This window comes from Paramacrobiotus metropolitanus, unplaced genomic scaffold, assembly GCF_019649055.1.
Source record: "Paramacrobiotus metropolitanus isolate TYO unplaced genomic scaffold, Prichtersi_v1.0 Parri_scaffold0000005, whole genome shotgun sequence".
Classification (NCBI taxonomy): Eukaryota; Metazoa; Tardigrada; class Eutardigrada; order Parachela; family Macrobiotidae; genus Paramacrobiotus; species Paramacrobiotus metropolitanus.
The window spans coordinates 1,275,249-1,289,201 of NW_026570225.1; the positions used below are offsets into that span (position 1 = coordinate 1,275,249).

A 13,953-nucleotide genomic window follows, 5' to 3' on the forward strand; every position below is an offset into this window, starting at 1 on the left:
ATTAACGCAGCAAAATGCTACCGCTCAAAAGTAAAGATAACTGGACAGTTAAAACAGAACGCCTGCGCCAGCTTTTTTAACTAAGTATACATAATATATCATTCGCAGATGTTAGGTATAAATGAATCCAATAAAGTGTCTGATATTATGCAGTCTTCTGATAGTCACTATTATGGATATTAGAGTCAGTAAAGGAAAAACTGCGCAGTGCATCGACATCCCTGCGTGTAATTCACTTTCCCAGTTCTAAATACTTTTCGAAATATTTCTAGCCTGGCTTCGGTCTTTTAGTGCCAGCAAGGAGCGGTGCACTTCCCTATTTTTTTTAAATACTGAACAGCTGGCTGAATGGCTGAAAATCTTGCAGTTAGTAGCTAAAGATGCAGTCTGCTAGGTCACTTTAGGCAACTATTAACTGTTTTCCACAAGTTTCCATTAATTCTGCGCTGAAATATCGGCTGAATGGTGTTTTATCATTTATGGGCATCGTTTAAGTGATCCCACGCCATCCATTTTATCACCGTTTAAATACTACCTGTCGTACCAAAAAATTCAAGTTTTCAGTTGGCTAGATCGGCAATATAAAGTTACGACTGTTACGTTAAAAACATGAAAAAGACAAACAAAAAAAATTACAGAGATTATCATAATTTTTGTAAACTGATCGATTTAACCGGAAAGCATGAAAGCTGTCCGCATTTTTACGTGTTTAATATATTTTTGTTATAGCTGGCCTCGGTGGGGTTTTATATTTGAAATATTTTTTTGCTGCACGAAGTATATTTTCTAATTTCTTTCATTCTTCCATACCTTGAACACAACTGGTCGCGCGCTAGCGCGGCCGATACTTGTATCATAATATTACTAAACATACGTACGGGTTTTTTAATATTATGACAGTCTGTAAGCGATCTCAACACATCCTTGGAATTACTTAGTTTTTAATAGTCATCGGGCAATATTCATCCGTGCTGGGCTTGTTAGTTTAATAGCTTTTACTTGTTGTACGAGTCAGTACTACCTAGCAAAGCAGTAGGAGATACTGTGAAACACCTATGGGTAAGGACGGGTACTGTATTAGTAATCAGAGTAATAAATTAAGTACTGTATTGTTTTCTTGAATTAGCAAGTCGCTCTCTATTTTACGGAATTAGCAAGTCGTATAACCTGTTGCTTTGTTTTTTACAAATTACCAGTAACCGATTTCAAGTTTCAACAGCTTACATCAAATAAAAATGAATTGTATTTTATAAATATTGCAATTTCTGTAAAAAATGGCATTCATATGGATACCCCTTTTCGCACCTTTTTTATTTTAAGATAATATTATGTATATTACAGTATGTACACAACAATGTAATGGTGCAGTATACTCAATAAAGCGTCAAGTATTAAGATAATTGGAAGTACTTCGTAGTTACTAGTTAGTAATACTAACAATCGCCATTAACTGGGTGGTTTTGCGTGTCAGCTAATCCAGAGTAAGCAATTTTACTGGGTTATTCAAAGTTAACAACAGTCAAACAAAAAATCCAGAGTAAATTATCAATCGTCTTCCGAAGTGCCTAACTGTAACTGTCTGTAAGTAAGTAAAACCTGGACAGCATTCGTCAGCCCATTTGCCGGCTTTCTTCCTTGTCGCCTTTTAATTGACACAATTCCTCTCCACCCCCTGTGACGTAGCTCACACGTGCTGGCGTGTAGACCATGTTAACTACCATAGGAAATCTACACGCCAAGCCAAACCACGTGTTACCCGACCAATCAGGATTGTTGGTCCAGCCTTTGGAATAGTGTCAATTGGCATCGCGTAATTCGTTCGACATGCACGTATCACTTCGGTCGTTCGCCAACCATCTCCTCTCCGAAGCTTTAGTGCTGCTATGACGATAGAAGTAGTCACGGTACCATGTATTTTATCTTGCGTATGTTTGATGATTGTATTATTATAGAATCAATAGCCATGGTTTCGGCCTTTATTGCATCACAAAAAATAATTGTATTGTAATCGTACTAGTGGTGGTTGTTAACCACATCATTGCACCGAGCGCGAGCGCCGGTCCGCTGTGAAACTATGAATCGACATGGCGCACCGCGAACCCAGTTCTGGTGGCGCTCTTCGGGGATGGTGTAACCAGCCGCTGGTTACCAGCGTATATGTAATAATTTTAAGCTCGCTGGTGCAAGTTTTGCGCTGGCGTGTTCCAGTCTACGGTATTGTTACGATCCCGTGATCTACTGTCAATCAGGGAAACTACATTCAGTAAAACACTACAGAACACTACAGTACATTTAGGAAAACATTCAAAAATCTTTCGCTGTGGATAAAAACAAATGGTTTTTATCGAAATTCTGACCAGAAAATTTCGTGCTAAAGTATTGACGACACCAAGTATTTATTGCGCGCTTCCAGTACCATTAGAAAACGATCTTAATGACATCCTTGAAACAGCGCGTACGCTATGAAACACCACTGCCAATGGAAATGAAAATTTGTGGAACTGGAAAAGCGTGACTGACACTTTTCGTGGGCGACAGACAAACTCTGCTACGGGAAGCGTATACTCTGCTATGGAATGCTATGAATGCGTGCATCGCTTGACGAAGGCCTAGAGTAGCACCTCGCGCTTCGCGCTCGGTGCAGATTATATTTATAGCATACTGTAACTGTAACTATAGTATACTGTAACTGACCATGAGTATACAGTATACTACTGTAAACCAATAGCCACCACAAAACACTTGGGAGTCTTGGACAAAATAATCCCTTAAATAATAATACGTCTTCATATTTCAAAGTCGAATTTCCCTAGGGGCGATATGCAAATGGAGCCTGCACGCGCATAACGTTCCCGCACCTTTCGTGGTTTCGCCAAGGTGTATCATAATCCTTAATCATACAGGGTATGGCATGCGTTTGCTTGCTGAAACAGTACTGTATGTTTGGATTTGAATGAGTCATCTTTTTATTCATACTACAACGGTACAACCAAAACGTATCATAATTTACAGGCTTACAGCCTAGTTTAACTAGCAAGTGCTACTGCACATCGGTATTCGACGCAATTGATTGTGAGACTTTGGATGGCTATGCTTTTGAATTCAACAAAATGTTGACTATCCAGTTTGTGAGATTGCGCTACGGGGCGCTGTGCGAAGTGCGCGAGGACCATTGCTGAAAACGCTACTCCACGGTTACGAAGCGAAAACCTGCCTTATCCACTTAATATGTGCTATACGAGCTGTTTTTCTCGTATCTTTGTTTTTCCAATTTGACATATTAAATCTCCATAAATCTTTTGTAGATTGTGTCATTGTGATTTTTACAATGAATTCCGATCATAAAATACTGACCAGTGGAGAGGAAACAATCACCGGGAATATCGAAGAAATGACCATAGCCGAACCCATATCGATTGATCCCGAGCCCAGTGAGCATTTGGATTTATCCCACAAGGCGGAGGCTAATTACAATCACCTTCTGCGGATTCTAGCGTCACCCGGGCGTTATCAGATGTGGCTCATCTTTTTACTCTCGCTGGGCATAATTACTACAACCACCCATGATTTTGCTGCCATCTTCTACAGCACACCACCCAAAGCGACATACTGCGTGATTCCCGAACATCAAACGAAAAACGGGAAGTGGGAAGTGGATCCTTGTCAGAAGAGTTATTCTGTCAATGCGACCCTGGGACATCGAGATGGCGATCCGGTTTTGCTTGCCTTGATGGATCCCGATTACTGCTTTATTGTGCCTCGCATGGAGAACGGGAATACAAGTGCGACGGAGAAAGGAGCGTGTGCGTTGTGGGCCTGTCAGTATGAAGTGCAGCGGCAGTGGTCGTATACGAGGGAGTGGACGGTCGTGGCGCAGGTGAGATTTGTGCTTCAATTTGGTTTGCTGTCTGACTCATTGCAGTCAATATGCCGATGTGAAAGGATCTATATTTTGATTTTGATTGTACACTTTGATTCAGCGGTCAAATTCCGCTCTGTTTTTTTTGCTTCCTTTTATTTTGCATTGACAGTTTCTGGTATGGTCGGACAAGGAACTCTGCATTGTACCTTATTATCGATGAGGAAATCACCGCTTTACCTTTAGGTTAAATCTTTATTAAAAATGTGAATTCTTTAAGTACAGTATTTGATAAAGAATTTTAATGAATTTTGATGCAGTATCGGAATTTATAACTGAATCTGCGATCTTTCGATCTGATTTAACTTCTGGTGATTTTCCGGAAATATATGCGCAACGTATCACTTTTTTGAACGTTTTCAGACAAAATTTCAGTGTCTGGCGTCGGTTAGCTGTTCAGTGCAATACCGTATTTATCGAATTAGAAGCCCAGGGTTACAAATATTACAAATGACCCACGGGGTGGGCTCCAATTACGGGCATGGGCTTGTATTTAGGGGGGGGCTTCAATTTTTCAAACCAGCTTTTTGGCATTTTTTAATATGGGGTTTACGGTATTTAATTAAGCCCATGGGCCTCTATTTCGGGGGGGGGGGGCTTATAACTTTCAAACAACCTTAGGGGTGGGCTCTAATTACGGGGGGGGGGCTTGTATTTTGGGGGGGGCTTCAAATTCGATAATTACGGTATATCAGTTTAAGAAAGAATTAAGCAATCATTTTTTTAGGTGCAGGTATTTTCAGAATGACTAATTACAGTACGGTATCTGCGAGGCATAGAGTACTGTTAGTCATGTTGCAGTCAAATTTCGCGTACGATTACCCTAAAACTTTTATTAATCGGGAACGATTTACTTTCGCTGTTTGGTCAGGGTCCATTGAGTTTTAAGAAGGCCCTACTACTTACACTAGCAATTGTGAAGTATTTCCAATGATAAGAGGCTAGGTACGACATTATGAATTATGACTGCCATAATCGATTGCTGTTGACTTTGAAGATCATGAGCAATGAAAATATGGGGATTGCCTGGATCCCTGCTCTAGTAGTACGTAAAAATAAGTGAGATGCTGAATTTTGTGGCACTGATCGTCTTTTGGATGCAGGCCGTTATGTGCTCTGAGTCTGGATCTGAGTTTTTAGAAAATATTTCCGAGAGTTTTGTTATGATTTTTATGGCGATAATGGATGTTTGTCATTCGGCTTTTCTGTTTCTCACAATTCACAACTGACAGTGTACGTACAATGCATTGCATGCGTGCCATATGTACGTGGTAATTTCGTTAATTGCGAAGTATAGACACAGTCAGTTAGGTCGTTATGTCGTAAAATGGTTCGTTTCTTTTTCAGTGGGATTTGTCATGCGATGCATTCTGGCTGTATTCGTTTTCCCTTTTCCTGTATTTCGCAGGTGCGTGTTTTGAATTTTGAGTAGGATTATATATGTATATTGTCATCAGAAGTTGTGTAATGTGTTATTATTTATTGCAGGGGCGTTGGCAGGGGTATTTTTATTCGACATGCTATGCAAACGGTTTGGTTATAAAATGAACTTTCTGGCTCGTTTCGGCATAACCATACTGCTGTGCATCGGTCTGGGTTTCGAAAGAATGTTTTGGCTGTTCGTTCTAATAAGGTTCCTTTTGGGAGCAGTTAGTCATGTAAGCACACAAATTTGCCTCTTTTTTATATCTCTTTATAATAATTATTATTGTTGTTCTCTTTAGAGTATTCGCTACTCTTGTGTCCGGCTAATTTTGGATTTGTTACCGTCAGAGCAGCGTCTGGGTTCTATCGCGGTCATTTCCGCTGGATCTGGATTTGGTTTAATAGTATTAGCGGGTGTTGCATTTGCTGTTCGCGATTGGCGATATATTCTAATTGCAACATCCGTCCTGAGTATTGTGGGCATGATGTACCGCTGGATGGTGCCACAATCCTTGCACTGGTTGATGAGCCATAATCAGGCTATGTCGGCGCAACAAGTTTTCTACAAAATTTTAGCCAACAACCGCCAGTTTGTCCCGGCGGGAATTGACGGAATAATTAGTGGCGCCACAGTCACCATGACTAAGGCTCAGGAGAACAGCAGATCATGGACGAGTTTGATGTCATCGTCGTCGATATCAAAACCATTTGCAAGTATTGTTACGCTCTGGTAAGCATTAAATTCTCCCATTGGTTAATTGTTTTTGATTTTCTATCCAGGAGTTCTAAGAATTTTTGGTAAAACATTGCTCTGGTATCATGCTATGGCCATAGTTTATCTGTTTAAATTCGATAGTTATTGTATTGCAACAATTTACCGTTTGGAGGTGCTACGATAATTTCGCCTGGGAGAGTAACGGGATGGTTCGAATTAATAATAAGTGCGTATTTGCAATTTTTAGCACTGCACGATTTCATTTCGGTGCAAAGCGAACGGGCAAAAGTCGATATTCCTGCTAGCATAGATTGTTTGATACAGTTTTGCATAGTAATGTACAGTCTGCACGAAAAGATTAGAATTTACATAATACATGTGCAGAATACGTATATTTATAGTTATTTTATACGGTGGTACAGTAAGTACTTGTACCACAAAGGACAAAGGCAGTTGGTGATGCCAAAAAAAACTAAGAAGAGAAAGAAAGCTACAACCTAAATCTCTATCAGCGTTAGTATTTCATAAAGTGAAGATTACCTGTCGTAACATATCCGTATCAAATTCTGACTTAACGTTATTACCATCGGGAAATTATGCGGTTATTTATGAGTACCACTTGAAAGCCTCGCCACATTTTTCCGGTTTATGCTTTTCTGCTAGCACTCATGCGGTCAAGTAAAAAAGGCTTACCTTACCAGTCATCCCGTTTTTGTGTGTCAAAACAGTAAATTACGCGGTTATATAACTAAAAATCTCATTCATTTTTTTTGCTTTGCAGTTTTGTCGCAAATATGGTGCATTATGGAATTTTACTTTCCGTCCCGTTGTTGGGAGGCGGAGTATACATTAATGTTTTCGTTAGCGGTGTTCTGGACGTGCTGGCCATCGTCGGCACTATGCTGGCTGTACGACGTATGAACATTGTTCGAATTTTGTTTGTCAGCGTTTTCATGAGTGGACTGCTTATATTGGCTGGTGGACTAATACCTGGTGGTTTTGGTATGGTAAACACGCTGTTTAACTTAATTCATAGAAAAACCAATGAAAACTTAATTGGTTATTCAGATAAATACGGTACAGTGGAAATCACCCGGTCCGCTCTAGTGTTGTTGGGGCGGGTGGGCATGGGAACCACGATGGCGTTATTATTGGAATTGCTGTTCCGAACCGTGCCAGCGGATGTGAGGAGCAGCGCAGTGGGGATGTTTTGCGGGCTGAGCGTGGCAGGAGCAGCAGTCGGTTCCATGTTTGTGCATTTGGTGAGTGGGATCTTTTGGATATGCGAGATTTAGCTACTACTTACTGTAACATTTTCCTCGTAAGGTTATTCATAGATTTAACTTTTTGTCGACGAATAGAAATTTAGAGCAAACGACTACCTTTTTTGCTTACGTTTTCCTACCTTTTACCGATGTTTATTTTTTAGGGTCGATTTAATTATGAAGTGGAGTTTACCTTGTTCGGCATTATTTGCGTTTGTGTCTCCTTCTTGACTTTTGCGTTACCTTATGATCCGCCTTTTCACGTGGCTGACCACCTGCATGCTCCAGTGGCACAACACGATTTCGGACAGTTGGAAGACGAAGTTGTTTTTGAACACTTACCGGAAATGGACCCAAAAAGTCCTTATGTTCTGTAACTAAAAACAGACGACCTATGTTGAAACGTAGAAGTGTAGTGTTCTTCTCCTGTAAAGTTTAAAGTTTTGTTAAAAATCTCTCCATTGGCCAAATTGTTTGGATGGCAGCTTTTACGATTGTTGAATTTTGCAAGTGGTTTTATCCGTTCCCTTTTTGCCAAGTGATTAGATTTGTTTTCTGTTTGGATCTAGTCAGGTTTAATGGTTTTGAAAATTTAACATTTGTTTGAATAAAATTACTGATAAATGCGCTGAACCAGTTCCTCACAAGTGACTGCAATTAGTAACCACTTCTCAACCAGGCAAAAATGCGGAACCATGCAGTCATTTGATCTGCTCTGTTCAGTCATTTTGTCGACGTAATAATAATGTATCACCCATTTTCCTTATGTGTCAGCGTATTCTAATAAAGACCGCATCAATTCGATGGATGCTAATGCCGCTGGCAGGGATAATGTTACGCAATTCACGCTCCACAGAATGCGTGCGTTTATTTGCTGCAAATGAGCGGGCATTTTCGCATATGGTGCCCAGTAGTGGGGGAAAAGCGGGTCAATTAGGTTCTTTAGCGACGCAACTGCAACTTGATCCCTTCCAACATGTGCAGTAGCCGGTGGCTTTAATGAATAATCTGTACCAACTTGTATGCGCTGTACTAGGCCAGCTGATTTGTTAAAAATGTGAAGAATGTTTAGAAACAAATCGCTTCGAAATTTCACGAGACTGTGCCGGGTACTATCTGACTGTTAACAGGATGGAATAGATGCTTAAAAGGATCAAATGTCGCATGATATTATTGCTTATAGCAGGACGCCAGCAGTTGTTGTTGGCCGCGACTATTTTCGATCTGTCCAAATGATCTTTAGATCCCTTGGATGTGACGCGTGTATTGGTCGGGTTAGGCGTTGGACTGACCGGCTCGATGGAGGTGACGGCCAGCCGGTCACGTGCGGCCGTGGCATTCTTGCGTTGACCTTTAATGCGTCTGGTTACCGGGGCCGGTGTGAACATATCGTCTGAGGGAAAGAAAGCATTCTGCAGCTGCACGGCAATTAGACGCACAGGCGCTCCACTGCCGCCATCGATTTTCATTGGAAGACCGATGACGATCGCGCCGATTGGCGGCATCCGGTCCAGGTTGGCGACGAACTCAATCACGATAACGTTGGCACGACCGAGAAGATGCTGCACCGGGAAGAGTCGTTGCTCACTACCGGGATCGATTGACGGTGCTGAAAGTACAAACCTCGGTTTTTATCAGCATTTTACTGTGGCGCGGCCTACGGTGACCTTACCGTCTGTGCCAATGGCTTTGGGCGTGCGATGTCGGAGCACCCAGTTGGCTGCCCGTATACTCACACCGGGAAACCGGAAGACGGTGTCTTCGGGAAAATGTTTGGTCCCGTACAATGCGTTTCGATTAGGCCATCGACGGGCCCAGCCAAAGTTGAGCAAAAGTATAGAATTGGACGGGATGCGACCATTCTGCGCCTCCCAGCTCTCGAAATCCTCCACGGACACCTTGTAGTCTGGATTCCGGCGGGCTTCTCGAGAGAGATCGATGACCACTGCGGCGCCTATGAGCTGTGTTACAGGGATCCCTTCTACGCTACTCCTGCACAAAATAAATGGATATATATAGTTTAATATTTAGAAAAATTATGTGCAATAATTAATTAGATACTCTTCGACGTCTTGTGCAATTACTTAACAATAAGTAACTGGGCGTAGAGATAGCAGATGCTTTTCATAATAATGACAATACATAATAATGATATAATGATAATGGCATAATAATAATAATACGTAATAATACATAATAATAATACTTTTCATAATAATGACAATACAGATAAAAATTCGGTAAAGCACTGAAATTGGATAAGTTAAGAAGAAAAAATTAAACGACAAAATCAACTTTAGAGAAAGCTGTTTCGGCATTCACTTGTGAAAACAAAGTATGTTTTTATTTGTATCATTCCCGTATTGTACTATTTCTACTAATATATTGTAACACCATCACACAGGTTATAATTTAAGCTACATAAAAAAAACAGTGTCATAACATTAAGATGATGGACCGTCAGTTCGGCAGATCATTTTACGTTCCCTGTCAGTTCAAAAATTTGGCCACTAATATGCATGTACTCATGAAGCGATGACCTCGCCTGCGCTGCTATTCCAAATTATCGTGGATCGTTGCTGATAGATCCGAATGCGTGGTCGTGCCCGCATTGAAACAAAATTGCGCAAACAGAAAATGCAAATGCTAAGCCAAATAATGTGCACGAGGTCTCGTTCAATTTTTGAAGTACTGAACTCGTTCATGTATAGTACGTCGTATTTACGCATTCAGCCATTCACATTATATAGATATAATTTTGTAGTGGTTTCGACACAGAAAGTTGCCCTACGGCGGGGAGCTACGCTCTACGAGTTCTTAGTTATTTCTTTTTGAAATTTCTATAAAAATAATGAATGAATATGTTTTAAAAATGAATCATTATATTAATTATTCATTCATTCATTATTATTATTCCATTCGTGTTTAGAAAATTTTCATTAATTATACAAGTACTAAATGAATGTGTTATGAGTGCGCTTTTTTTAAATTAAGCAAAGCGCAAATTGCGCAGTCCAAATAATTTATTTGATAATTAAAATTGTCAGTTATGAAATTAATCGAGCAGTTACGCAAGACGTTTTCGACAACGCCACTGTAGAACATCGCAGCTGTAGTAAAATAATTTCAAAGCGCTCCTTAGAATGCGGGCAGGACCCGCATTACGTCATCGTATTTTTTGGATACTTCCTGGCGGAAACACTGACACGTCCGCTCTCTAAATTGCTCAGACGTGATGTAAGACGGCAGTAAATCGACAGCTGGTTAATAGCGCCTGGTCACAGTCATGTACTTGTACAGACCAAAATAATTAAAATATAGGCCATCGAAACTGATATTCGGCATATCGGAAAGGTTGCTACAGAATTAGTGCCTCACTTCATTTGCGCGCAACAGTTCGCAAATTTGAGTCAAAGAAATATTGTATCTGTAGGAGACTATATAAATGGTCAATCCATATACCGGAAAGAGTATGCACAGTAAATGCGAGCTATTGTTTTTAGAAATTAACGTAAATCAATAGCTTGTAGTTGTAGGTGTCGGATTTTTGTTGATTGCCTATCGTTGATTGTTGAATGAGAGGCAACCAACAAAAATCCGAATGACATTCGCACCTGTTAACGTTAAACAGGCTATCAACAGGTGCGAATATGCGAATTACAATTTAAATTTTCCCGGCTCTCCTTTTTTCCCGGATTCTTTTCATCACGAAAAATTTCCTTTTAAAGCTTTTTGTGAACATAGCTATTATGTAATTAACATTGGACAGATAGCCGGTTCTTGGTTTGTCGGGGAGACTTGAGTAATTCATAAAAAAGCCATGCATAGAAATACATAGACCAAAAATTGGTTTTCTCAAAATCGGCCTGTCCACTCCTGCAGATGTAGAAGCCCAACCGAGTTCGATGTGTTATAAGAATAGGGACGAAATCGCAATAAAGGTCGTATCTTTTTACGTAGGTGACGGAAAGATATCGACACGCTGTTTTACGATAAGTTAAGATATACGGCTGTATCTAGGCAGAGCTTGCCATCTAAAATTCGGCTCTAGATGATAATCTAAAAATTTTTTTAACGACATGGAATTTGTACACTTCATTATAACGCTACACAATTGACTTAAATTGCTACTACTCAATATATCTTTAGAAGGTACATATTAAATTTCGTTAGCGTCATCAAGACCACGCATTAAGCAATACAGATTGAAAGGATATTCCTTGTGTACATTACGCAAAAGCCTGACCGTGGATCTGTGGATCTATGCTTACATAAATTGTACGAGCATGTTGCAAGGTCATTCATTTCAAATAATATGATTTAACGTGGCTCCATTAACGATTAACCGGCATCAGGAATTCACTGCATTAATATAATAAGTAATTTTGGCAATACTTATTATCCATACTTCTAGTCGTAGGCTGACCATGAAATAAAGAGGCCTGTTATACTGGAAGCATTATCAGTTAATTATAATTATAACACTACTTACTCTATGCATAGAAGTATAGTATGCTCCAAGAATTAGTCTTATCAGTCATGCAATGTGCAAGTACCCGTTTTCCTGTGTATGCAGCGGAGCGTCTATATGCGTGCCGCCGTGTTCGGCAGCTTGGAACCAATATGCCGCGCTATAATGACCTCGCTTATCCACACCGCGATACACCGTTCCCAGCTGGAAGGTGAATCCCAACTGCTCCATGGTCGGATAATAGACCGTCTGGTTGTTGAAAGGATGGGTCAGATCTATGACATCGGATTCCTGCAGGTTGAGCAGATCCATTACGGAGACGGCGTGTGCGGAATGATGGCGATGCTGGGTCAGCAGTAAAAGCCAGCAACATGTGCTCAACAGGAAGATGATACGACGATGCGGCACGGCAGATAATCTCATCATACTGGCACGTGATTGACTGGATGATGTCCATTGTGATCGGGGAAGTTTGTTCCATTCCATCATTCGCACATGATCGCTGCTACACAGCGCAGTGCTTATTTTGCAGGTTTTATCGCGTTATTCCATTCGTAAGGGAGCACAGGTTTAGTTAAGGTTTTATAGTGATTTCAGTCCAGTAGAATATTGACACACACAGAAAAATCAAAACTATTTAAAATTACAGCATTAAAGCTGTTCGATTCGACAGTTTATATAATCGGTCAGTGTCCCGCTGATTCCAGCTAGAAGCTGGCTCTTGTCGCGACGAAAACTGTTCTGTGTATTATAAGAATGTTAAATGTTCCGACTGTAAGAGTTCAAGTAATGCCGAATACATTCTCGTTTAGAAACTATCCCGCTGTGTGAAATTTGCCTAACAGAACCATAAAACGATGTAACTTTCCTGATCATGAGCAACACGACAGCGTGAGATATGGTGACGCTGTTTTACGGTGTGCTTCTTCATATCTGTTCTGCTCCTTGGCCGGCGGCAGTTTAGTTTCCGGGCCCGTCCAGAACTGCTCACAACTCCACAGTGGACCATATGCATACTGTTGCGGCTGTATTTCAGTTGCGCAAGTGGACCTATTTATAAATTTCCCGCAATGTGTTGCGATCATACCGCAAAAGAGAAATAAAGGAAAAGTAAGTATTACTTGCACAACGAAAAATGCGCGTCGGCTGCCACATGAGTTTGCTCGAGAGTCGAGAATCGAGATAGACTCAGCACATCGCTGCGCGTAATGAGGTGAGCACTGCAAGCGCTATGCTTGGACAGGACTTACTTTAACATTCATCATCAATTTAAAAAATTAAAACCAACTGCAGCGTCCTCGTGCACATTGAACTCTTTTTGTTGTTTGTTTACACCGTATTATACAGAAATACATATCCAACGTTTACAACCCATCTACTCCCCACTAGCTACAAGTACAGACTGTACTAGTACTGTATAATTTAGGAAAGCATGCAATCTGCATGAACAGCGGTATGAAAAGAATAGAATTTTAACTCAACATGGCCACATATTAACTAACAATGTAAAGTATTTAATATTATACTGTACTGCATATACTCGTATTTTTATAATGGCAACGCAAAACTTATCAGTAACATCAGAAACCGTTAGGGAAATTCTGATAAAGTTGATAAACTAACAACTGTGTATTATTCATCTAGAAATGCTAAGTAATTATTGCCAAGCATTGCAAAATTACTTTGAGTAACTACCGCTATTAAATCCCGAACATTTTTCAAACCGCTGCAGCGAGCACATACAGTAATTACCTTTTATATTATTAATTTTCATTCACTCGTTCATCTTCCATCCCGGTGTTGCTTTTCCCACGGGTTCTACGGATGCCGGCCGGACGAAAGTATGTCCGACAACTGGCGACAAGTATTTAACTATATATAGGTAGATGAACCATCTACACTTGCTTGATTTTATTACTGTATATGGATTGTAACGCACTAACTATAATAAAATAAAATTTCTAAAACATTGTTGGTGTAAATTCTGGAGACGATCTTATGGACTTTAAAGCTTCTATAAAAGTGTCTGAGGTAATTATAGTTCAACTGTATTTACTGTAGATAATTTCTAATTTTCTAGTAACTTTCCACACAGTTTCTTGGTAAATTATAATAAAGCCTCAAGGTAGCTGCTTAATAATGCACATTCTACTGTACC

The 13,953-nt window shown here is 40.2% G+C and overlaps 2 protein-coding genes across 2 annotated transcripts; one reads left to right on the plus strand and one right to left on the minus strand.

Moving 5' to 3' along the window:
• The first annotated feature begins 2,964 nt into the window (after window positions 1-2,964).
• LOC129581094 (solute carrier family 22 member 4-like) lies at window positions 2,965-8,004 on the plus strand. Its single transcript, XM_055471982.1, has 7 exons — window positions 2,965-3,877; window positions 5,267-5,327; window positions 5,408-5,577; window positions 5,644-6,074; window positions 6,841-7,061; window positions 7,128-7,321; window positions 7,489-8,004. The coding sequence occupies exons 1-7, from the start codon at window positions 3,329-3,331 to the stop codon at window positions 7,699-7,701; spliced, it is 1,839 nt and encodes a 612-aa protein (XP_055327957.1). The 5' UTR covers window positions 2,965-3,328; the 3' UTR covers window positions 7,702-8,004.
• A 260-nt stretch (window positions 8,005-8,264) lies between these two features.
• LOC129581267 (uncharacterized) lies at window positions 8,265-12,685 on the minus strand. Its single transcript, XM_055472245.1, has 3 exons — window positions 11,881-12,685; window positions 8,997-9,316; window positions 8,265-8,933 (listed from the first exon to the last, which is right to left on the minus strand). Exons 1-3 carry the CDS (start codon window positions 12,282-12,284, stop codon window positions 8,437-8,439), a joined length of 1,221 nt encoding a protein of 406 aa, XP_055328220.1. The 5' UTR covers window positions 12,285-12,685; the 3' UTR covers window positions 8,265-8,436.
• Window positions 12,686-13,953: the final 1,268 nt, after the last annotated feature.